At 57.3% G+C, this 21165-nt stretch overlaps 1 protein-coding gene across 3 annotated transcripts in view; it reads left to right on the top strand.

Annotated features, from left to right (window-relative positions):
• GATAD2B (GATA zinc finger domain containing 2B) overlaps positions 1-21165 on the top strand; it is an 83381-nt gene that overhangs the window by 56819 nt on the left and 5397 nt on the right. For all 3 annotated transcript variants that reach the window (XM_075907281.2, XM_075907280.2, XM_075907279.2), the window contains 8 exons: positions 5482-5611; positions 5859-5990; positions 6310-6441; positions 11665-11835; positions 16148-16457; positions 18015-18217; positions 20131-20241; positions 20627-20744. In XM_075907281.2, the coding sequence (XP_075763396.1) occupies positions 5482-5611; positions 5859-5990; positions 6310-6441; positions 11665-11835; positions 16148-16457; positions 18015-18217; positions 20131-20241; positions 20627-20744 (1307 nt within the window). The remainder of the gene's footprint in view (positions 1-5481; positions 5612-5858; positions 5991-6309; positions 6442-11664; positions 11836-16147; positions 16458-18014; positions 18218-20130; positions 20242-20626; positions 20745-21165) is intronic.

The following is a 21165-nucleotide window of genomic DNA, read 5'->3' as shown; positions in this document are numbered from 1 at the left end:
TCTGACCTTCCCATTGTGAATTCAAAGCAACTGGTTTGTGATTGAGCAAAATCCTGCCTGAGCTACTGGTGCCCAGGTACATTTGTTCAGTGAGTTTTTGTCTGAAGAGAGAACGCTGGAGTTAAGGAAGCTCCTCCGTTTTTCACGGTAGCTGGTGTGCAGGGTTGGGGGAGGCTTCACGTGTCTTCCAGGCCTCCGCTTGCTGTTACAGTAAGTGGGTGATGCCAGTGGATTGTGTACTACTCAAGCACGCGTCTCAACACATGGGTTTATCAGTCACATTCTGACATGCAAAGAGCAAGGAGGCCTGAGACGCCCCTAGCAGGCGGGAGAGAGTCTTTCTAAGGCACATTTGCCTGGATTATGCCCTTTTGGCTGGCAGTGACCCCTCCCGTGCGTTCCATCTCATCCGCTGCCTCTGACTTGGTTTCCTTTATCTCAAAGACGCTCACGTGGGGAGAAGGGGAAATGTTGCTGCCATCGCGAAGTATCTGGATCCAGCAGTATTGTCAGCACAAGGAGCTCTTCTGTGGAGCAGTGTGGTGGCGCACTTGCTGGGGTTTCTGCTGCGGGGGCCCTCGCAATCCCACTACTTCTGTGAAGAATTGTCTAATGCGTGGGGTGAGCCGCACAAACCCGGGGCTTGGCCTGACCTGTGGCACAAGCAAGTGGTAGAGCCCCTCTGGTCTGAAGTTACCATTAGCCAGTCAGGGTCATGTGGGTTATCTTTGGGGTGAGACTGCATGGCCCCATGCAAAGGGACCCGCCAGTCGGAAGCGTTCATCCCAGCCTGCTGACCTGTCTGCCCTGCAGCCTTGGGCAGCTCGCCCCGTTTGCGACACATGGGTCATGTTGTACATACTGAAGGCTGAGTACAGATGCGCCGTGTCCTAGGAGTAGTAAGGCTCTGTATGGTGCATTCTCAGGGGTTGGTAATTGGTGTGTCCTGTCCCAGTCAGACTGGCCCTCTGGTTGTGGTGGCATGGTCAGAGAATGGTTCTCTCCTTCGGAGTCTGTCCCGCCTCTGTGGGGAAGGGAAAGGAATTTAGTGGGTATGAAGATGAGCCGGCCAAGCGCTAGAAGGGAACCAAACCAGCCATAACCGCCCAGTAGGTAGGCATGGCGTTGTCTCATTACGTTTAGTTTCTCCCAAGGATGTGTGTTGCCTGAAGAGGGGAAGATAACCAGAGAGAGAGAGAGAGAGAGAGAGAGAGACTGGCTTCAGAAGTAAACACTGATGAATCAAACCGAAGCAGCCCTAAAGAGGAAGGGAGAAAATATTCCAAAAATGTCAGTATAGCTCAGGAAAACCCAGACTCGGTAGCAGTAGAAGTATGTCTGCTATTCAGTCCCTCTCCTGCTGGAAAGAGCAAGGGCTAGCTTGGGAAGGCCTGTTTCACCCGCCTCCCGCTTGGCCTGGCTCTTGCGGGCCCAGTGCTGCATCTCATCCAGTAGCTTTGTTGTTGTTCTGCTCATGTCTTGACAAAAGTCAATCACAAGTGGACACATTTTGCGCTTCTTTACAGAAGGCCCCTTTTCCCCCGTCTGGCTTTCGCACTGGTATTTGTCAGTGGAATGTAAATTAAACCCACTAGTCCCATCTGAACAGTATCTGCCATCTGAATTTCAGAGACTTTCAACTGGTGCTTTCTGATCAGTTGGCATGTGCCAGGGTGCAAAGTGGAGGCCAAAGCCGTGAGGGGTTACAGCCTCCTGGAGCAAGCAAAGCAGCTACAGTTATCAGGAGGAAAGCAGCAATGTCTTGTGATGAATGGATGTTCTGAGCTGTCTTTAACAGGCTCACTCTGCACCTGAGCACAGAGCACCTGAGCTGTCTGAGGGCTGTTCTCGGTCTGAACTTCCTGAAATAGCACAGGTGTGAATTCAGATCTGTTTATAATGAGGAGGGTATTGGCTACTGACTCAAGCTCTTCATTCCAAAATAAGAGCATCCCTGCACAGGCTTGCATCCAGATACTGACACTGGTTTTAGAGAGCTGCTTTGGGCACAGTGGCGCAAGCTTGTGTGCAGCGCTGCCCTGGTGGTCAAGAGCCAGGACAGACCATATTGGGAAAGTTCGTATAGGTTGTACCTCCCTCGTCCAGCACCCTCGAGACTGACTGGTCCCGAACGAGGGGAGGTACCTCCCAACATGGCCTGTGCTGCCCCCAGCTAGGACTCCAGCCAAGCCCCGTGGCTGCCGCGATTCTGCAGCCACTGCCGGTCCCCTGCAACCACCCAGCGGTAGGGGCCAGAACTCCCTGTTGCGCCCCCCCTTCCCCTCAACATGGGGCTCCTGGCTGTGTCACGTCCCCTCCTGCCCTGTGGCCCAACCTCTTTGTACCTAGAATCTGTGGTCCTACCGGACACAGAGTCCCGGTTAAGGGAGGTACAAGCTGTCCCAATATCTAGGCTAGTTCTCAACACGAGAGTTGAGATGCCTCTTACTTTTCACCTCTGACATCCCACGTAGGCACAAGAGCCTCGCAGTCACAACTAGATCGGCCAAGGGCTGATGTACGCTAACAGGAAATGTTCACCCTCCCTTAGTCCAAATGAAAAGTGCAGCCACTCTTCCTCAGTCGCCGGGTGTGGGCATTCTCATTCCAGAGTGTGCTACAGGTTGCACCTCCCAAATCCGGGATTCTCTTGTCTGGCACATCCGTGCTCCGGCATGTCCCCGGATTTTCCTGGATCAGAGTCTCAGGGCAGGAGGGCCAGCAGCTGGGAGTGCGGTGTAGCCATGCGAGTCTGCAAGCAGTGGGGCCACAGCAGCCTGGGCGGAGTGCAGTCCGGACTGTCTGCCTCCCGGCAGCGAGGCCAGGGCCACAGCAGCCCGAGAGGGGAAGCCAGCCACGGCAGCCCCACAGAATCAGCACGGGCAATGTGCCAGTTGGAAGTGGGGCTGGGGCTGCTTGCCAGCAGTGGTCCTGGGGCTGGCCCACAGACAGCCCGGCTGGGCTGAAGGAGCCGGCAGTGGGGCTTGTTGGGACCTTCCCATTGGCCAGCAGATTCCATCCTCCAGGGCCAGGCAGGTCCCAAGGGTGCCGGACTAGAGAGGTCCAACCTGTAGTTCAGTCTCCTGCTTTTTACCGTGAAGATAGCCTGAAAGGACGCACCAGAGAGCAATAGAAACACAAGCTGCATGGTGCTGAGCGCCTTTGGGCTGTGCTGGCTGAATGGCAGAGGCTTCCCCCTCCTCTCCCCCACCAGAGCGGATGAAGTTTAAATGGAGTGAGGCACGCTCAGTCCAGAATAAGAGCGTGCACACATGGAGCTAAGAGCAGCCTCGCTGCGTCAGGCCCAAGATCCATCTAGCTCGCTGTCCTGGCAGTGGCCAGTGCCAGGTGCTGCAATGGCTCCTTATGGAGCCAAGCTCTGATGCCCAGGTGCCTAATAGCATGGGGCTAGGTATGTGTGGAAGCTAGTGGCCCTTTTCCGCAGGGCTCCACTACACTGGCTCAGAGCGCTCACCCGTGACAGCTGCGTGCGTCTCCTGCTGCTGCGCCAGAGCCTCTGCTGCAGCTGGCGAAACTTGAACCCCTGTCCGGGACAGATGGTGGCCGCCAGATGTGCTAGCTGTGCTGGGCCCCAGCCGCCAATTGCGCTGATAGGAGACAGTAAGCCAGAGGACTAGGGCAGGCTGAAATTGAGTCATGGTAAGCAAGGAGCCCAGCTCCAAGGTGCCCCGGAGAGCCCCCCAGGAGATGAGCCGCCAGTGGGCCAGCAGCGTAGACCCGAGGGTTCTGCTGTAACGTAAGGCACAGCAGGTGGTGAAGTAAGCCAGACCGGACCTCAGCACGGGGCCTGTGCCCAGTGCGCGAGAACCAGAGCTTCGAGAGCCTCGCTCTGAACTCGGACGAGCCTGTTATAACATGGAGCTATGTTGTCCCACGCTTCCTCCTTCGTTCTCTGGCGCCTTCGAGCTGCCGGTACCCCCAGGCCTGTGTCTGCCTGGGGTGCCGGTTTGTGCTGTGTTGTACTGTAACCACTTAAGCTGCTGATCCTGGGCTGTCTCTTCCATCCCCTTGCAAGGGAGGAGATCCCCAGGGGAAACGGAGGCACAGTCCCTTCCTAAGCCCACAGAGTGCTGGCATTTGGGTGAAGAGCTCCAGGGTCCTGGGCCTGTGATTAAGCTGCGTTGTCGGTTTCTCCTGTAATAGGGATGTTGTTCTATCTGTTGTACAGCGCCATAGTCATATGATGCTGTAAGCACAGAATGGCCCACCAAGAGGGTGTTGATTGCCATTGTGATCTGAGTCCGTAAGATCTTGCATAGTAATGTCCCTGTTCTTACAGGGTCAGCAAACTGCTTGTGTGGCTTCCTGATTTCGAGGGAGCGGTGCTGGGGGTGTTTCTCTAGAGGCACAGCCATCCGTGAACTGCCAGTCAGAACTTCGGCGTGTGCTGTCTGATCAGTAAGACGGCCGTGTCCCCAGGAGCCCATCAGCTGGCCTTACGGCTAGCGAGGCGGGCGTGTTGTGGTAACCGATCACACAGTGACCCAGCCTGAGCTGGCGGCTGCGCACCAAGACGTGGCAAATGCTGACCTTGTTACTTGGGTTGTCGGGCATTGCCAAGCTGGGCCGAGGTGAGACCCTGGCAGTAGCTCCACCGTGTCTCAAAGGGAGAGCGGGACTGACCCTCCCTCAGACCAGTCCAGTTGTTTGGGGAGAACAGCTGGGGGGTTACGCCCACTTCTTGTAGGCAGGAGAGATGGCTGTGCCCCTTCCTTTCCCTTCCCTTGATACCGGCTCTTCACTAGTTAGCATCCTGACTTGGGGGTGGTTTTTGCAAGCCACACCAAGCCCATTACATTGAATTGGTGCAGCTTTTATTGTAACCACCTTATTCCAAATGATGTCACAAAGAATGCAACAGTGCCTGGTTACCACTGGATTATAGCATTGATTTCCTAGCGACGCTTCTGGAGCTGCTCTTCCTTTCGGTTATTGGTTTTATTGACTCGGGGCAGGATACTGTTATCTGGCTTTTCCTTTATGGCCTTTTACAAACAGATGGGTGTGAATATAGGTTTGGGGTATTTACATGTGTCTTAAACGTCGAGCGCTTTCCCCTTAGCATCTCCCGCATCATGTGAGTAGCAGCGACGTCCTCCGTATCTCTGCGTAACAGGTGACGGTGTCCGTGTCCAGCGCCTCAGCATCTTTCCATTTCCCTGTGTGGTTCATGTTTAGCTCCTTAACAACGTGTACATGTCTGTCTCAGACACGGCCTCTGTGGGAACCGAGTCCCTAGAGACACCTGGGACTGAAGAACGCATTTGGAGTGAATCCTTGAATCTGAAGTGTAACGTGTGAGCAGAGAGCCCTCGAAGCCAGTGGTTTGTGCTGCGTCCCATGAGACCTCGTGTTTGGAACTCGAATGGTTCTGTCGGGGGGTTACTCCAGCCATGGATTCCTAAATCTCTCTGCCTTCGGGAGAGCCCGGCAGTTCAACCTTCTCGTTTCTCTCTGCAGTGACCAGGACAGGGGCCGACTGACCCCCTCACCAGATATCATCGTCCTCTCCGATAATGAGGCATCAAGCCCACGTTCCAGCTCCCGCATGGAAGAGAGACTCAAGGCAGCAAACCTTGAAATGTTTAAGGTAAGAAGCATCCAGCTGACGTCCTGGGGAGCCGAAGTCTTGTGCAATAAAGAGCCCTGCAGTGGGAAGGGAAGGGGCAAGGTCTTAGAGCTGGGAGTCGCAGGGGGAGAGTGGGCAATGCAGTGATGTTGAGGGGACTCGCCCCAAGGGTCCCTCTTGGTACAGCACAACATTGCTAACCCTCACTATGGGTCTCTTGCTGCCAAAGGGTAACCCGTGCGTCCTATGTGCTTCTCGGTCTGTGCAGGGCAAAGGCATAGAGGAGCGGCAGCAGCTGATCAAACAGCTCCGGGATGAGCTGCGGCTGGAAGAGGCCAGGCTGGTGTTACTGAAGAAACTGAGGCAAAGCCAGCTGCAAAAGGAGAATGTTGTCCAGAAGGTGAGGTTCCGGGAGGTGGGTGGGTGCTCAGTCAGGCCTGTGGGGTGCGTGGGAAGGCCAAACATGTCTCTTGGGATGCCCATGTTCGTTACTCCTTTATTTCACACGGATGTCCTGTCAGTGCCTGTCCCAGAGCCTCGGCCATCTGTCCCGTGAAGCCAGCTCCTCGTCCCTGAGACCAGCAGAAGATAAATCTAGGTCACTGGGAAGTGTTAGGATCTGATTTAGCATCCTCAGGGTTGCTCCGGGATCAGTCCATTTGTGCGTTTCCTTTTGTAAGTGCTCTGCAGTGACACTGGCATTTTCTGTCTCCATCTAGACTCCAGTTGTGCAGAATGCTGCCTCTATTGTCCAGCCATCTCCTGCCCATGTGGGACAGCAGGGACTGTCCAAGCTTCCCTCCAGGCCTGGAGCTCAGGGGGTTGAGCCTCAGAATTTAAGAACATTACAGGTAAACATCATTGAGAGAATTCTCCCTGCTGTCAGGGGCGTCCAAGACTGTCCAGGCTCAGGATTAAAACCCTCTTCCCCACAGACAGTGCTTCCTCCAAAAGCCAGGAAGTTCTTCGCACATTTCTCTCCGTTCTGCAGATGAGATGGCTTTCCCAGTAAATAACATGGGCACCGCTGAATCCCATGACTAGCACTGCCTGGGCTCCTGGGGTGTGGTCGCCAAACGAGGGAAGCCAGTGCAGTGAGTGCTCTCGGACCAGATAACTAGACTAGACGGCAGTTCCTGCCTTGTATTCTGTGTGGGACTGGCTCTTGAAAGAAGCTGGGGGAGATGATTTTTCTGTCCTGAATGATTTCAAATGTCTAAAAGCTTCAGCGGGGTCATTGGAATTTAACTTCCTGGACAAGTTTGGGTCCTATTACAAAGGTATGACTAAAAACCTTCCACAGCCTAACGACTTAGCCAACCAATGGGCACTTAAGAACAATCGGCGGCTCCTCTATCAGCTTCATGTAATGTGAATGCCCCCCCCCCCCCATCCCCTGTGTGTTTTGGAATTGGACTTGTAATACTCCATCCATCTGAAGAAGTGGGTTGTGCCCACGAAAGCTCATCGACGTGTTTTGTTAGCTGCTAAGGTGCTACAGGGCTAGTTGTTGTTTTTAGAATGTGGCGTGAGCCCTGGACCCAGTGTTTCCTGTAAGCTGTGTACTGGTGGGGCCACTCAGAAGAGACTCGGTGCTGCCCTGCTGATTAGCAAAGTGCCCACAGCTAGTTTTTTCGTTTCTGTGGTGGGTGCACGTTTGCACATGCCTCGGGGCACACACATTTGTTCCACACACAGATGGAAAAAATCCATCTGTGTCCCTAGAAGACTTTCCTGTCCTAGTGTTGCCGGGCATGTTATGAATGGGTGGATCCAGCTGTTCCCCTCCCATTTCAAAGCTGGATGCTTTTTGGTGACTGGGTATGTGGGTTAACAACTCGCCTTGTTTGGAGATCCTGTGGGACGAAAGGACTAGCACAGTGCAACGTGAGGATGACGGTACTGAAGACGGCTGGGTTGGTCACTGATTGGCAGGTTTATCCGATCAAGTCACAGGGTTGTTGGAGTGCAGGTGTCTACCAACAGGGGTGTCTGCTCTGGGTGGAGCTGGTCCTGGGACAGAGGGTGAGGGGAAACACGCGTACACGGGAATAGCTGTTTCCCAAAGAAGGTAAACAGCCAGAGCTGGGTGCCATTTCACAAAGACACCTTCATGTATGCTTACTGGAAACATGCTAATCCTAGATGTCACACTTGTTTAATATTGTGGCGATAAATGAAAAGCCAACACTGAGCTCACTAGAGTGAGGACTCTGCGTGTGCAGAGCAGGATGTTTACACTGACAGGCTATATGGATTTTTTTCTTGGCATTTTACCCAGCTCTGCTGTAGGGCCCAGTGCTCTGTTGCCATCTTGCAGAACTCCCACCAGAAATGTGTCTCTCCTCTAGCAGATAACTTCAGTGAGCCCCCTCTGCAGTGCTGGTCACGTGCTCTCTGCAGCTCACCCCTTTCCTTGTGAGACTGAGGGAATCTACAAATCTAGACTACCCCTGGGAGCTAGATCAACGCACCTGCTACAAAACATGCCTCTAACCGAGGTCCTGCAGTACCTACGGATCTAAAAATGCTTGTAGATCACCCTAAACTACCCCTATAGAATCCTAGAACTGGCAGGGACCTCGAAGTCATCAAGTCCAGTCCCCTGCCCTCGTGGCAGAACCAAGCACTGTCTAGATCATCCCTGGCAGGTGTCTGTCCACCCTGCTCTTCAATATCTCCAGTGTTGGAGATTCCACAGCCTCCCTGGGCAATTTATTCCAATGTTTCACCTCCCTGACAGGAAGTTTTTCTTAATGTCCAACCTCCACCTCCCTTGCTGCAATTTAAGCCCATTGCTTCTTGTCTCTTATCCTCAGAGGCCAAGGAAAGCAATTTTCTCCCACTTCCTTGTAACACCCTTTTAGATACAGGCAGTCCCCGAGTTACACGGATCCGACTTATGTCGGATCCGCAGTTACAAACGGGGCTTTTCTCGCCCCGAAGGACTGGAGCGGCGGGATGCCCAGATGCGCTGCAGTCCCGCCGCCCCCATCCTCCGGGGCGAGAAAAGCTGCTCCCTGTCTCTCTGGTCTGCAGGGAGACCGGGAGCAAAGCCGCGGAGCACGCCCGCAGCGGGACAGCCCAGGCGCGCCTGGCTTTGCTCCAAGGCTTTGCTCCCCATCTCCCTGGTCTGCAGGGAGTGCTCCAAGCATGCTCCAAGGCTTTGCTGCAGATGTGCTCCAAGGCTTTGCTCCCCATCTCCCTGGTCAGCAGACCAGGGAGACGGAGCAAAGCTGTGGAGGACGCGGGCGGTCCTGCCACCCGCGTCTCCCTGGTCTGCTGGGGGGGGGGTGTGTGTGCAGCTAGTGTCCCCCCTCCCCCCCCCCAGCAGACCAGGCTTTTCTTGCCTACGCCTGGGGTAGAGCAGCTGGGGCGCTGCCGGGTTGGTCCCGCGCCGCTCCTCGGCGCTACTGTACCAACCCGGCAGCACCCCAGCTGCTCTGCCCCAGGGGTCCCCAAGTCAGCCGCTGCTGAAACTGACCAGGGGCTGACTACAGGAAGCCCGAGGCAGAGTTGCTCTGCCCCGGGCTTCCTAGAATCAGCCGCTGATCAGTTTCAGCAGCAGCTGACTTGGGGACACCTGGGTTTCTTAAGTTGAATCCGTATGTAAGTCAGAACTGGCGTCCAGATTCAGCCGCTGTTGAAACTGAGCAGTTTCAGCAGCGGCTGGCGCCAGTTCCGACTTACATACAGATTCAACTTGAGAACAAACCTACAGTCCCTATCTTGTACGTAACCCGGGGACTGCCTGTACTTGAAAGCTGCTCTCATGTCCCCTGTCGTCTTCTTTCCAAACTAAACAAACCCAATTCTTTGTGTCTTCCCTCCTAACTCATGTTCTCTAGACCTTTAATCATTCTTGTTGCTCTTCTCTGGACCTTCTCCAGTTTCTCCACATCTGTCTTGAAATGTGGTGCCCAGAACTGGACACAGAACTCTTAATTGAGGCCTAATCAGCACAGAGTGGAAGAATGACTCCTCGTGTCTTGCTCATAACACTCCTGTTAATTCCTCCCAGATATTTAGCTTGTAGTTTACTCTGACCCATAGATCCCTTTCTGCCGTACTCCTTCCTAGACAGTCGCTTCCCATTGTGTATGTGTGAGACTGATTGTTCCTTCCTAAGTGGAGCACTTGCATTTGTCCTTATTAAACTTCATCCTGTTTACCTCAGACCATTTCTCCAGTTTGTCCAGATCGTTTTGAATTATGACTCTATCCTCCAAAGCACTCACAACTCCTCCCAGCTTGGGATCATCTGCAAACTTAATATTCGTACTCTGTATGCCATCATCTAAATCATTGATGAAAATATTGAACAGAGCTGATCCCAAAACAGACCCCTGTGGAACCCCACTTGTTATGCCCTTCCAGCATGGCTGTGAACCGTTAATAATGACTGAGTGGTTATCCAGACAGTTATGCACCCACCTTATAATAGCCCCATCTAGGTTGCATTTCCCTAGTTTATTGTTAATAAGGTCATGCGAGACCATGCCAAATGCCTTACTAAAGTCTAGGTGTATCACATCCACCACTTCCTCCTTATCCACAAGGCTCATTATCCTATTAGAGAAAGCTATCCGATTGGTTTGACGTGATATCTTCTTTACAAATCCATGCTGGTGTTACCTATCACCATATTAACTTCCAGCTGTTTGCAGCTGGAGCCCTTAATTACTTGCTCCATTATCTTCCCTGGCCTTCCTCCCATTTCTGCCATGTGCTGGGGTGTCCCCTTCCCTTGGGGGATGTGCACAGCATGCGGTTGAGTTGACACTGTCCAGCCCACCCACAATAGACTCTTGCTAGCTTGCCCTGGCTGCCTGCGTCCCCTGAGGGTTGTCAGACTGTGGCTGTGGGCAGTGAAAAGCAAGGCTGGTGCTTGACCGTGTTCACTGACGCTGACCGGTGTTCACAGTACTCCACGGCGCAGAGGGAAGCGAGGCAATGCACCCTCAAGCAGCACTGCTTCCTGTCCCGGCAGAGCGGTGGGCGAGAGCCCACGTGGTGCGTGGCTGTCTTACTGCTGCCCGTAGCCTTCTGCCCGAGAGCGCGGCGGCTTCAGGCCCACTCTCGCTGACCCGTTTCTCCCCGCTAGCCGTCGCTGTGTGTGGGTGGCACTTGTTTCCCTGCTGTGGCAGTGATTCTGGGGTGAAGCCTGCGCTGATGCAGCCCGATCATGCTGTGGGAAGGAAACGGGCTTCAAGCAAAGAGGGCGCGTGTTTGCATGCTGGGTGGAGGTTTCCGGAGCTGTGATGAGAGACCCTTGTGAGGAGCGAGACACTGCTTTCTGATCTACCCCTTCCTAAGTGCAGAATCCATCCCTTTGTCACATGCTCTCCTGCGCGGCCGCGGCCGTGGCCCCAGCAATGTAGAAAGCAGTAGGAGCCTTGCACATGCCCTGCAGTCTGGAGAGCAAGGGGCTGACCCGTGCTGGGTTCAGCCCGTACTGAGCACTTGGGTTAGTGTTTATCGCAGCATGGTTCCCCTAATCCTGCTGAGCTAGGATGGTTTTTCTGAACTCTGCTAGCCAACCCGTGCTAAAGAACAGCCCCCCTTCCAGTACATTCTCTTGGGCATTATTTCATTGTAATGACCTCAGACAAAAACCCATCAGCAACCATCCAGGTACCGTTACCGTTCGCACCACTGTGGCATGTAGTAGGCCTCTTCCGCTTGCAGCTTTGCTTGTGGGTCGGAGCAGCTCGGTCCGTTAATAGCAGAGGGGGGTAGACAGACGGACTGAGCACTTGGTATCCCAGCTTCCATTTGTGGGGTGTGACGTTTGAGCCCCCCACCAGCGCAGGTCCCATTCCAGAGCACGCCGCTGGATCGCGGGGAAGTTAATCTCCCGTTCTTGTTGCAGTTGAAATCCCAGCCTCTCCACCTGAGGCTCTGCATTGCCTTCGAGCAGCCCTTTGTGAAATGTCGCGACTCGAGGAAGTTGGGTTAATGGAGATGGCAATTGGTTGATGTCAACACCTGCTTGTGCATTACGTATTCTGTTACAAATCCCACTTTGCCTGATAACCTCTTTCTCTTTTCTTTTCCCCCTTTCCCCTGGACAGGGTCACAGTGTCATTAGGTCTGCCACAAACACGACGCTTCCCCATATGCTTATGTCGCAGCGTGTGATTGCTCCAAACCCCACCCAGTTACAAGGACAGCGTGTTCCTCCTAAACCTGGCCTCATCCGCACTACAACTCCAAGCATGAATCCAGCCATCAACTACCAGCCGGTAAGTTCCTCTTTGTTCTGCCGAGAATGGATTCAGCGCAATGGCGCCGGGAGGGGAGATGCCGGCTAGGGGCTTTTGAGCACTTGAATAACTCCAGACTTCTGGCGAAGAGCAGAGCTCACGGTGAAGGCGCCTCATGAAGCCGCGGTGCGGAAATGCATCTGCAGGGTGGACAAAGGCGTAAAGGTCTAGCCTGCATGAGAAGTGGAAGGGGCAATTTAAGAGCCAGGCTGGGTCAGACCAGCAGTCCATCTAGCCTAGTAGCGTCACCCAGCAGGGGGAAGAGCCAGATGTTTCAGAGGGAAAGAAGAGTTCAGGGCAATTATTGCGTGACCCATCCTGTCGTCCATCCCAGCTTCTAGCTGGCAGAGGCTGCAGGATGCCGTGTGTCGGGTCTCTGACTGTCTTGGCTAATAGCCATTGGCGGGTGTATCCTCCATAGACTTAGCATTCTTTTTTGAACTTTTGGCCTTCATAACAACCCCGGCAATGAGTTCCCCTGGTTACCAGTGCATCATGTGAGTTACTTTTTGTTGGCTTTAAACCTGCAGCCTATTGATTTCTGTGGATGACCCCTGGCCCTTGTGCTCTGGGAAGGGGCAGATAACACGGTCCTAGTGACTTTGCCCATACCTGCCATGAACTGTAGCCAGCCCTCTGTCAAAGCCCCTTAGTTGGCTCTTTCTTAAACTGAACACTTCCGGATTTAAAATCTCCTGGTCCGGAAGCTCTTCCATCCCCCGTGATCATTTTGGTTGGCTTTCTGTGCATCTTCTCCATTCCAGTGTGCCCCTGCTGAGACGGGGAGCCCAGACCTGCAGGCACTGTTCAAAGTGTGGGTGGCCTATGATCTAACCCTTTCCCAACGGCTTCTGACACGGTTAGCTTTTGTGACTGCCACTGCGCACTGACCAGATGTTTTCTGAACCATCCCGTCACTCCAAGCTCCTCGAGTGATAACAGCCAGCGTATGCCCCAGTGGTTTGGGTGTGTAGTTCAGTTGGTTTTCCATTGTGCATTACTTTGCTTTTATCAACCTGGAATTTCATCTGCTTTTTGTTGCCTGGTTGCCCTGTTTTGTAGGATCCTTTCGTAACCCTTCCCAGTCAGCTTTGGGTTCCCTGCGGTGTCCTGGATTGTCTGTAAACTTTGCCACTTCACTGTTTACCCCTTTGTAAACACAGATCGCTTGTGAATGTGTTAGGCATGTAAGAAGCAGATGGAATCTTTCTCAGGAAAGACAATACCTCGCATTGACTGAAAATACACTTGGAAAGCAGCATATGCATTCACACCTGTGCGCTCGGGTCCTGCGGGTGGCCATACAGTTACCAGTCTAGTGGTCAGGCAGGATCAGAGCTGTCTGGCCACTCCCGTTTCTGCACAGTTATTGGCACAGGGCTGAGCTCTGGCAGCTCTCACTCTGGAGTTGTGTCCTGGAGCTGGTCCCAAAGAACTTCCTTTTGGGCCCCAGTTTACAGAGACACTTGAGTCCTGCTGAGCTAGACTGTAACCAGTTATTGTACTAACATTTTACTCCCCACCCTCCCGTACTGTAACGGAATTCCCTAACCAGCCCTGCCCCACCACCTTAATCAGCTTGCACCCAGCAAAATTAGCCATCCCGACAGCCAGAAAGGATTTAAAACCCGACAGAGATTGTCCAACAAACGGGAAAGTGGGAGCCAGGGTGCTAGAATAAAGGAACGACGATTTCATAACCCCAGTGATTGAGAAATGGTTTCTTGCCAGATGAAACGCTGTCAAACTAAGCTTGCTTCAGCTATCCTGAGATCCGTTTCTTTATCTGGTGCCGTTGGAACAGAGCTGCCGCCTTAATTCCATGGGACCTCCCTGCTTTTCAGCCCATGGCGGCTGCTCTTTGTCTGGCTGCGGACGAAGGCCTTAGGCCTTATCATATGGCTACAGAAAAAGGCCTTCTCCTGGCACATGTGGGCCAGCACTGGTCCCAGGACAGACCCTTGAAGGTCCGTGCTATTTATCTCTCCATTGTGAAAACTGACCACTTACTCTTCCTGTCTGTTTCCTACCTATTAACTAGTTACTGATACCGGAGAGGACCTTCCTTAATATCTCCTGATGGCTTCCTTTGCTTAGGAGCCTTCAGTGAGGGGCCTTGTGAAAGGCTTTCTGAAAATCTAAGAACCCGCTCTCCACTGGATCTCCCCTTTGGCCACGTTTCTTGATGCCCTTACAGAATTCGAATTGGTGCTGGAGGCTTGCTTTCCCTGGACACGCTCTGCATTGACTCCTCCCCAGTAAATCATTCCTCTGTTTGTCCTTGTTTACCAGTTCAGCCTGTTGCGTAGATTGAAGTGAGGTTCCTCGGCATGTAATTGCCAGGGTCACCTCTGGAACGTTTGCTAGAAGCTGTGATTACCTGGGCGAGCCGCCAGTCTGGTACACAGGCTGCTCGCCACGATGGGTTGTTGGGCAGCTTCACTGGACTTCCTGCAGCGCTCCTGGGTGATCCCAGCTGGTCCTGGTGACTTACAGCTCTTCAGCGCATCAGGTGGTTCCAAGTCTTCCTGCCCTGACATCTCACCCTGGGACAGTGCCTCAGATCTGGTCCTTAAAACGAATGGCTTTTGGGGGGGGAGGGGTTCTCTTCCACTTGGAAACTGACTGCCGGCTATCAAAGGTTGGATCCAACAAGCGGGGTCCAGAGCAGATGAAGTCTAACCCTGAGACACATGGAGGGTGGAGGTTGTGGAGCTCAGCACTTTGGGGCCATTTTGTCTCATCGGTAAGATCAAGCTACCATCATCACCCCTCCAAGGTGTAAAGCGCATGTGGCAAATCCAGTGGGGGCCGGGCAGCCTGCGCATTTCCCCTGCCTTGCCCAGAGGAAGGGAGGAGCCGGAAGATCTCTGAATATCCCTGGCAGTGTGAGGGCATGAATCTTACAGCCATCTTTCGTCCTGGGGCAGCGTCCGGAAGTCAGGCCGCTACGGCTGAGTGCCTGAAGAGGGGACAGCCTCTTGTAGACACATCCGGCTGCAAGGGACCCAAGACCCCTCTAAATGCGCCCTTGCCGTGTGAGTACAGGGAGCCTTGGAACACATGGATGGGGGGTGGACGACGGGCTCAACCAGTCACCGACCACTGGACGCTTCCGAGTACCAGCTTCGCGTCCAGCCCGGCGTGCACCCACCTTGAGGGAACTTCACCAGGAGCCCAGTGGGCTGGCGTGCGGGTGAGCGCGCCACGTGGGCCTGTCCGAAGCCTGGCTGGAATCGGTGCGCTCGCACGAGGCTTTGATGCGATCTGAAGATCAAGCCAAAAGGCCGTGGGTGCCAGCTCCATCTCAGCAGGCGGAGAAACCCGGTGCTCGCGGCCGTCATGGGGAGTGGTCTAGCACAGCACCCTTGCTTCCTGTCGCCCAGATGCCAGGGTGACGTGCGCCGGCCAAGTCACAGGCTGGGCCTGCTGGAGCTGTTACGGGGTGGCTGAAACTGAGGCCAGTGTCAAAAGGCCAGGGTGGTGAGGCTGCTGAGAAGAGACGGTCGTAAGCCAGCAGCAGCCCTAGGCAGGGTGGGGAAGCCGCGTTGCATGGCGTGTCCAAGGCCAGAGCAGGCCGCCAGATCTGGTTTGATCCCTTGTCTATTTGCCTTTGTCCCGTTGCTCCTGGATTGAGTGCTCTGGGTTGGCTCGTGTGTCGCAGAGGGGCACCACTCGGCGCCTGGAGACCCCGGGCAGCGGAGCACACGCCACTTCCCATACGTTGGTTCCAGCGACTAGTCGCCCAGCCCCGAGGCTGTGCGTTTCCTCGAGGCCTCCTTTCAGCTGCCGGTCACTGCTGCTTGTTCTGCCCATCTCTGCTAATTAAAGAGTGCTTTGGCACCCCGTGTGCGCTCCCCAGGACTCTGGAGACGTGGCAAGGCCTCACTTGAGCTTTCGTAAGCCTGACAATTTGAGCTCTTCACTGAGAAACTCGGGCATTTTCTCTAGTCCTTGATCAGTGAGGCCAAAGGGGGAGGAGCCCAGCACATGGTGCTGCCTGCGCCGGGGGGCGGGGGGATGCAGGTGGGCTGTGTTCATGCAGCCAGGCTCTCGGAGCTGGCGGGAGGGTCCGTTGGGTCGTTGGATGCTGCAGACGAGGGGTTGACGCAGCGGGACGCTCCAGAGATGGTTCCTGGGGCACTTGTGGGAGGCTGCTGAACTGATGGTAGAGCTGGGACCCAGGTCCCTCCTGGCCACCTCTCTGTGGTGGCTCGGCGAGGTCCCAGGCCCTGCCAGAGCGCTCTGCCCTCGGCTTGCCCTCACTACCTCTCTCCTCCCTCTCCCGCAGTCAAGCTCTGTTCCCTGCCAGCGCTCGACCTCCTCAGCCATCTACATGAACCTCGCCTCCCACATCCAGCCCGGGGCTGTGAACAGGGTGTCCTCCCCGCTCCCCAGCCCCGGCGCGCTGAACGACGCCGCCAATTCCCAGGCCGCTGCCAAGCTCGCCCTGCGCAAGCAACTGGAAAAGACGCTGCTGGAGATCCCCCCGCCGAAGCCGCCGGCGCCCTTGCTGCACTTCCTGCCCAGCGCCGCCAACAGCGAGTTCATCTACATGGTGGGGCTCGAGGAGGTGGTGCAGAGTGTTATCGACAGCCAAGGTGAGTGCCGGGCGCTGGCTTCCACTCCCGCACGGAGCACGGGCCTGTCGCTTCCCTCCTGGAAAACAGGCTCTGCCGAGTGCTGAGACCCCCAGCTGCGCCGTGTCCCCTCTGCCCGCCCGGCTTTGCCTCTGGGAACGGGCAGGGCTTGGCTGCCTGCCTGGGTCATGGCTGCCAGGTGCTGCCAGCCTGCTTGGTGAAATCCTCCCCTGGCTAGCAGCGGCGAGCAGGGAGCTGCCTGCGCAGACGCGGAAGAGACCAGAGTGCTGATTGGCTAGCGAGCACCGCATGGGTCCCTGGGCCGCTCAGCTGGGGCAAGGGAGGCTGGATAAAGACCCACCTCCGCCCCTTGGCTGGGACACCCCCCAGCGAACCCAGCCCCTCTTCTCCGGCTCCTGCTGGTCCCGTTCCCAGGGCAACGCGCAGCACCTTCCCTCCCGGGAACAGGAGGGGCAGCCAGGCGCAGAGCTGGGAGAAGCCCTCTGCAGTACTCTTGGGCAAGGGGCCACCTGGGCTGGAAAGGGCCAGGGGTGCACGGGGCCCGCACTCCTCCGCTGAGGGCCGTCTGAAATCAGCCAGCCTTCCCGTGTCTGCCCTGCTGCCCGCCAGCGGGACTTGCGGGGCCATCGGCACTGGTTGGGACCTCGCAGTTTCACACCCGGGTTTAGAGCTGGCCACTGGCTAGAGAAGAGCAACAGAAATGATGCAGGTCTGGAACTGTTTCTCAATCTTTTTAAGTACCCCTTTTCATATTTACCCCCCCACACACACACCCCCACACACACCCACACACCCAGTACCTACAGTTTTCAGACACTCAATTGATCGTAGCTGGGTGGATGATGAAATTTTGGGGGGTAAAAAGTACAAAAACAATAAAGCTGTAAAACTTAAAACTTCAGCTTTCTCCAAATGTCAGTTGTATTGCTGTCCCTCCGCCCAGACTTCTCAAGTACCACTGCTTGAGGAACACTGCTCTAGAAGACATGAGCTCTGAGGGGAGGCTGAAGGAGTTGGGCTTGTTTGGTTTGGAAAGGAGAAGGCTGAGAGGGGACATGAGAGCGGTTTTCAAGTATCTAAAGGGTGTTCCAAGGAGGAGGGAGAAAACGTGTTCCCCTCGGCCTCTGAGGACAGGACAAGGAGCAAGGGGCTTAAACTGCAGCCAGGGAGGTTTAGGTTGGACGTTAGGAAAAACTTCCTGCCTGTCAGGGGGTGAAACACTGGGATAAATTGCCCAGGGGGGTTGTGGAATCTCCATCACTGGGGATATTGAAGAGCAGGGTGGCCAGACACCTGCCGGGGATGCTCTAGACGGTGCTGGGTCCTGCCCTGAGGGCGGGAGACTGGACTCCATGCCCTCGAGGGCCCTGCCAGTTCTAGGATTCTGACTGTCAACTCCCATCCTTTCGGGCAGTACCTCGGCAGCCCCGCCTGAGCCCCTCCCTTGAGTCGCTCTGCCTGTGCCCGGCGCTGACCCAGGGGCGCGAGAGGTGCCGGTTGGGCGGCGGGGGAGGCTGGGCGTCTGCGCCGCCCTGGTGACCCCGGCTGTTGGTCTAGGCAAAGGCTGTGCGTCCCTCCTGCGCGTGGAGCCCTTTGTCTGCGCTCAGTGCCGCACCGACTTCACGCCGCACTGGAAGCAGGAGAAGAGCGGGAAGATCCTGTGTGAGCAGTGCATGACCTCCAACCAGAAGAAGGCGCTGAAGGCCGAGCACACCAACCGGCTGAAGAACGCCTTCGTGAAAGCGCTGCAGCAGGAGCAGGCGAGTCCCCCGCGCTCCCCCCTCCCCTCCCCGGCCAGGCGTGTGCTCTGTCCCGGGCCGAGGGGGGATCTGAAAGGGCCTGCCCTGCCGGGACCGGCTCCTTGCCCTTGAATGCCTCTCCAGGGGCCGCAGCCGACAAGCCAGCCAGGAGAGCGCGGAGACAAGCCGAGCGCTCTGTAAAAGCCGCTGTGGGCTGCTCAGCAGGGCGAGCGCCCAGATGCATGCTGCCCCGGCTCTCGAGCGAGGCCTCTGCCGGGTTTCTCCGTGGCATGGCCCAAGGCCCAATCCTCTGGGGCGTTTGGACTGCTGCTGGCAGCATAGCCCGCCTGCTAAGCTCTCCGCTTCATCCGGCCAGGCGGGCTGCCCCCAGGGTGTGGCCGCTCCTTGGCGCGTGCCAGCCGAGAGCTTGCAGCTGGCTGCTCTTCCCAGAAGAGCTCCACCTGCACGGCGGCCCGCAGTGTGGGGGCCTGTCTCGGTCCCCGCGAGGAGCCTGGCCAGGCGGAGGGCAGGGCTGAGCCTTTGTGAGTCTCGAAAGAGGCTGCTCTGGTAGGGCACCGCCAGGGGCAGCCAGAGCGTCTCCTGCTGCCCCCCTTGTGGCATCACTCGGCTGCAGGCTCCCTGGTCACCAGCCTCTGAGTCAGAGCTACAGGGACGGCGGCTCACTGGGCTCGGTTAAACGCAGCCTGGCTCTTAGAGCACCTTGCCGTTCCTCCGCCCAGCCACCGCTGCCGTGCCCTGTCCGGGGGCTGCCAGGCTCCTGGCCGCAGGGGACCTGCTGGGCCGCTCGGGGATCCCAGAGCGGGGGCACCCAGGCTGGGGTTGGGCAGCACCTGGTGGGGTCTCACCAGCCCCCTTTCTCGAGGGCTGGAGACGGCAGGGTGGCATTAGGGAGCTTAGGGGAGGGGCTGAGAACAAGGGCAGGGGGAGGAGCCAGGCTGGAGACTGACTAGTGCAGGGACAGGCCGGACCCCGCCCACCCCGCTGGCAGCCCCGTGGCCGCACGCGGGGGTGGGGGAGGGGAGGGAGACTCCATGCTGCCCCGCCCCAGCACAGACTCTCAGCTCCGTTGGGGTGGGACACAGGAAGGAGCGAGAAGCAACCAGCCTCTTTGAGCGGCCTGGGGCTGCCGGTCAGGGGCCAGCCTGAATACCCCGCTGCGCCACTGGCCAGGAGCGCCTCCCAGCCGGAGCCGGCCTCTGCCCCCCAACTCCCTGCCCCAGGCCACCACCCAAACCCTCTGCATGCACATGCCCCCGCTAGGGGTGTCTGAGCCTACTGAACCAGTTACCTGCTTAAACAGGGGCAGGCCGGAGCTCTTCCAGCTGGCACCCTGGTTCACAGCAAGGGTGGAGCCCTCTGGAGCCTGCTCCCAAGCCCCGACACGAGCTCCTGTTGGCCCCTAACCTCCCTCCAGAGCCCGTACCCCCTCTGCAGGAAACTGCGGCCTTGAGCACTTCCAAAATCTTGGGGTGGCGCCCCCATCAAAAATCATCCCCCCCCCCGGACTAGGGTCGCCTTCCCTCTCCTCTTGGGGCAGCAGGGTGTGAGATTCAGCTCCCCCGGGGAGCGGTGGCTGCCCAGCTCTGGGACCTGGGCACTCCTCCCAACACTCCCCTCAGCCCCCCGGGTCTGCCGGGCTGCTGAGATCCACCAGGATCGTCCCGCCGGCCAGGCCCTCACCAGGACTCCGGCTCGCCCACCTGTCCCGGCCCAGGCTGGTCCACGCACCCATCCCTCTGCTGCAGGGCGGCTGTCCCCGGCCTGGCCCGCTGGCGGGGCTGGGCGGTAGCCAGCGTGCACAGGCCAGGCTCGCCGCTCCTCTTGCTGTGAGGGCGGAAGGGTTCGGAGGCGGCCCCGCCTGGCGCGTTCTCCCCTCCCTCCCGCGTGGCTCTAAAGGCCTCTGCTTCCTGCAGGAGATTGAGCAGAGGCTACAGCAGCAGGCAGCCTTGTCTCCCACTGCAGCTCCCGCCGTGCCCAGCGTCAGCAAGCAGGAGACCATCATGAGGCACCACACGCTCCGGCAGGTGAGCCCCTCCTGGGCGGCCGGCCGGCCCTTTCCATGGGTGGGACATGCTGCCCTGGGCCTCAGGCCCTGGTGGCTGTGGCCAGCGCTGGTCATTGCCAGAGCAGCCAGCAGGGGGCGCTCAGCCCTGCAGGAATCGGGTCCCAAGCCCTGGACACAGGCAGAAAGGGCAGAGCCCGTCTCTGACCGCTGGCCCCTGCTGCCAGGCAAGGGTGGTCGCTGCCCCGGGCCCCGCCTGCCCCTGGCTCCAGCCAAGACGGGCGCTCTGAGTCTGTCCCTTTGCCCCCCCGGCTGCCGCCCTGGGGCAGGGTCTCTGTGGCTGCGCCCCTGGGAGAGGCGGGCAGCTTGTGCCCTGCTCACTGTCCCCCCCGTGCTCTGTCCTGCAGGCTCCGCAGCCCCAGAGCTCCCTGCAGCGCGGCATCCCCACCTCTGCCCGCTCCATGCTGTCCAACTTCGCTCAGGCGCCCCAGCTCTCCGTCGCGGGCGGTCTCCTCGGAATGCCAGGTAACCGCCCAGTGGCCGCGCGCGGAGGGGAGGGGAGGGGAGGGAGGGCAGGTCGTCGTGGTACGTCCCTGCTCCTCCATCTCCCAATGGACGCGCCTCGGGGACAGGCCAGTGCCTGGGGTGCGCGGGCGCTGGCCACCCCACACCAGGGCGACTGGCCGCAGGAGCCAGCTCCTGGGACCGCCTCTGCCGCCGTGCGCCTTGGCCCTGTAACCACGGTGGCTGAGAGCCTGGTGACTGAAGGCCAGCGCAGACCGTGTCCAGCCGTGGCTGGCACCGTCACTCCTGCTCCCACCTGGTGCATGGAGGCCTCGTGGCTTGGCAGGTTGCCGGCTCCTGCTGCCGGGACTGGAAGGGGGCGGGTGTGGAACCGGCTCTTCCCGGGAGTGCTGGCCCCCTGTGCCCTCCGGGGGGCTGGGGG

Source organism: Pelodiscus sinensis, chromosome 22, assembly GCF_052426305.1.
Source record: "Pelodiscus sinensis isolate ZL-2025 chromosome 22, ASM5242630v1, whole genome shotgun sequence".
Lineage (NCBI taxonomy): Eukaryota > Metazoa > Chordata > Testudines > Trionychidae > Pelodiscus > Pelodiscus sinensis.
This window is presented reverse-complemented; position numbering and strand designations above follow the sequence as displayed.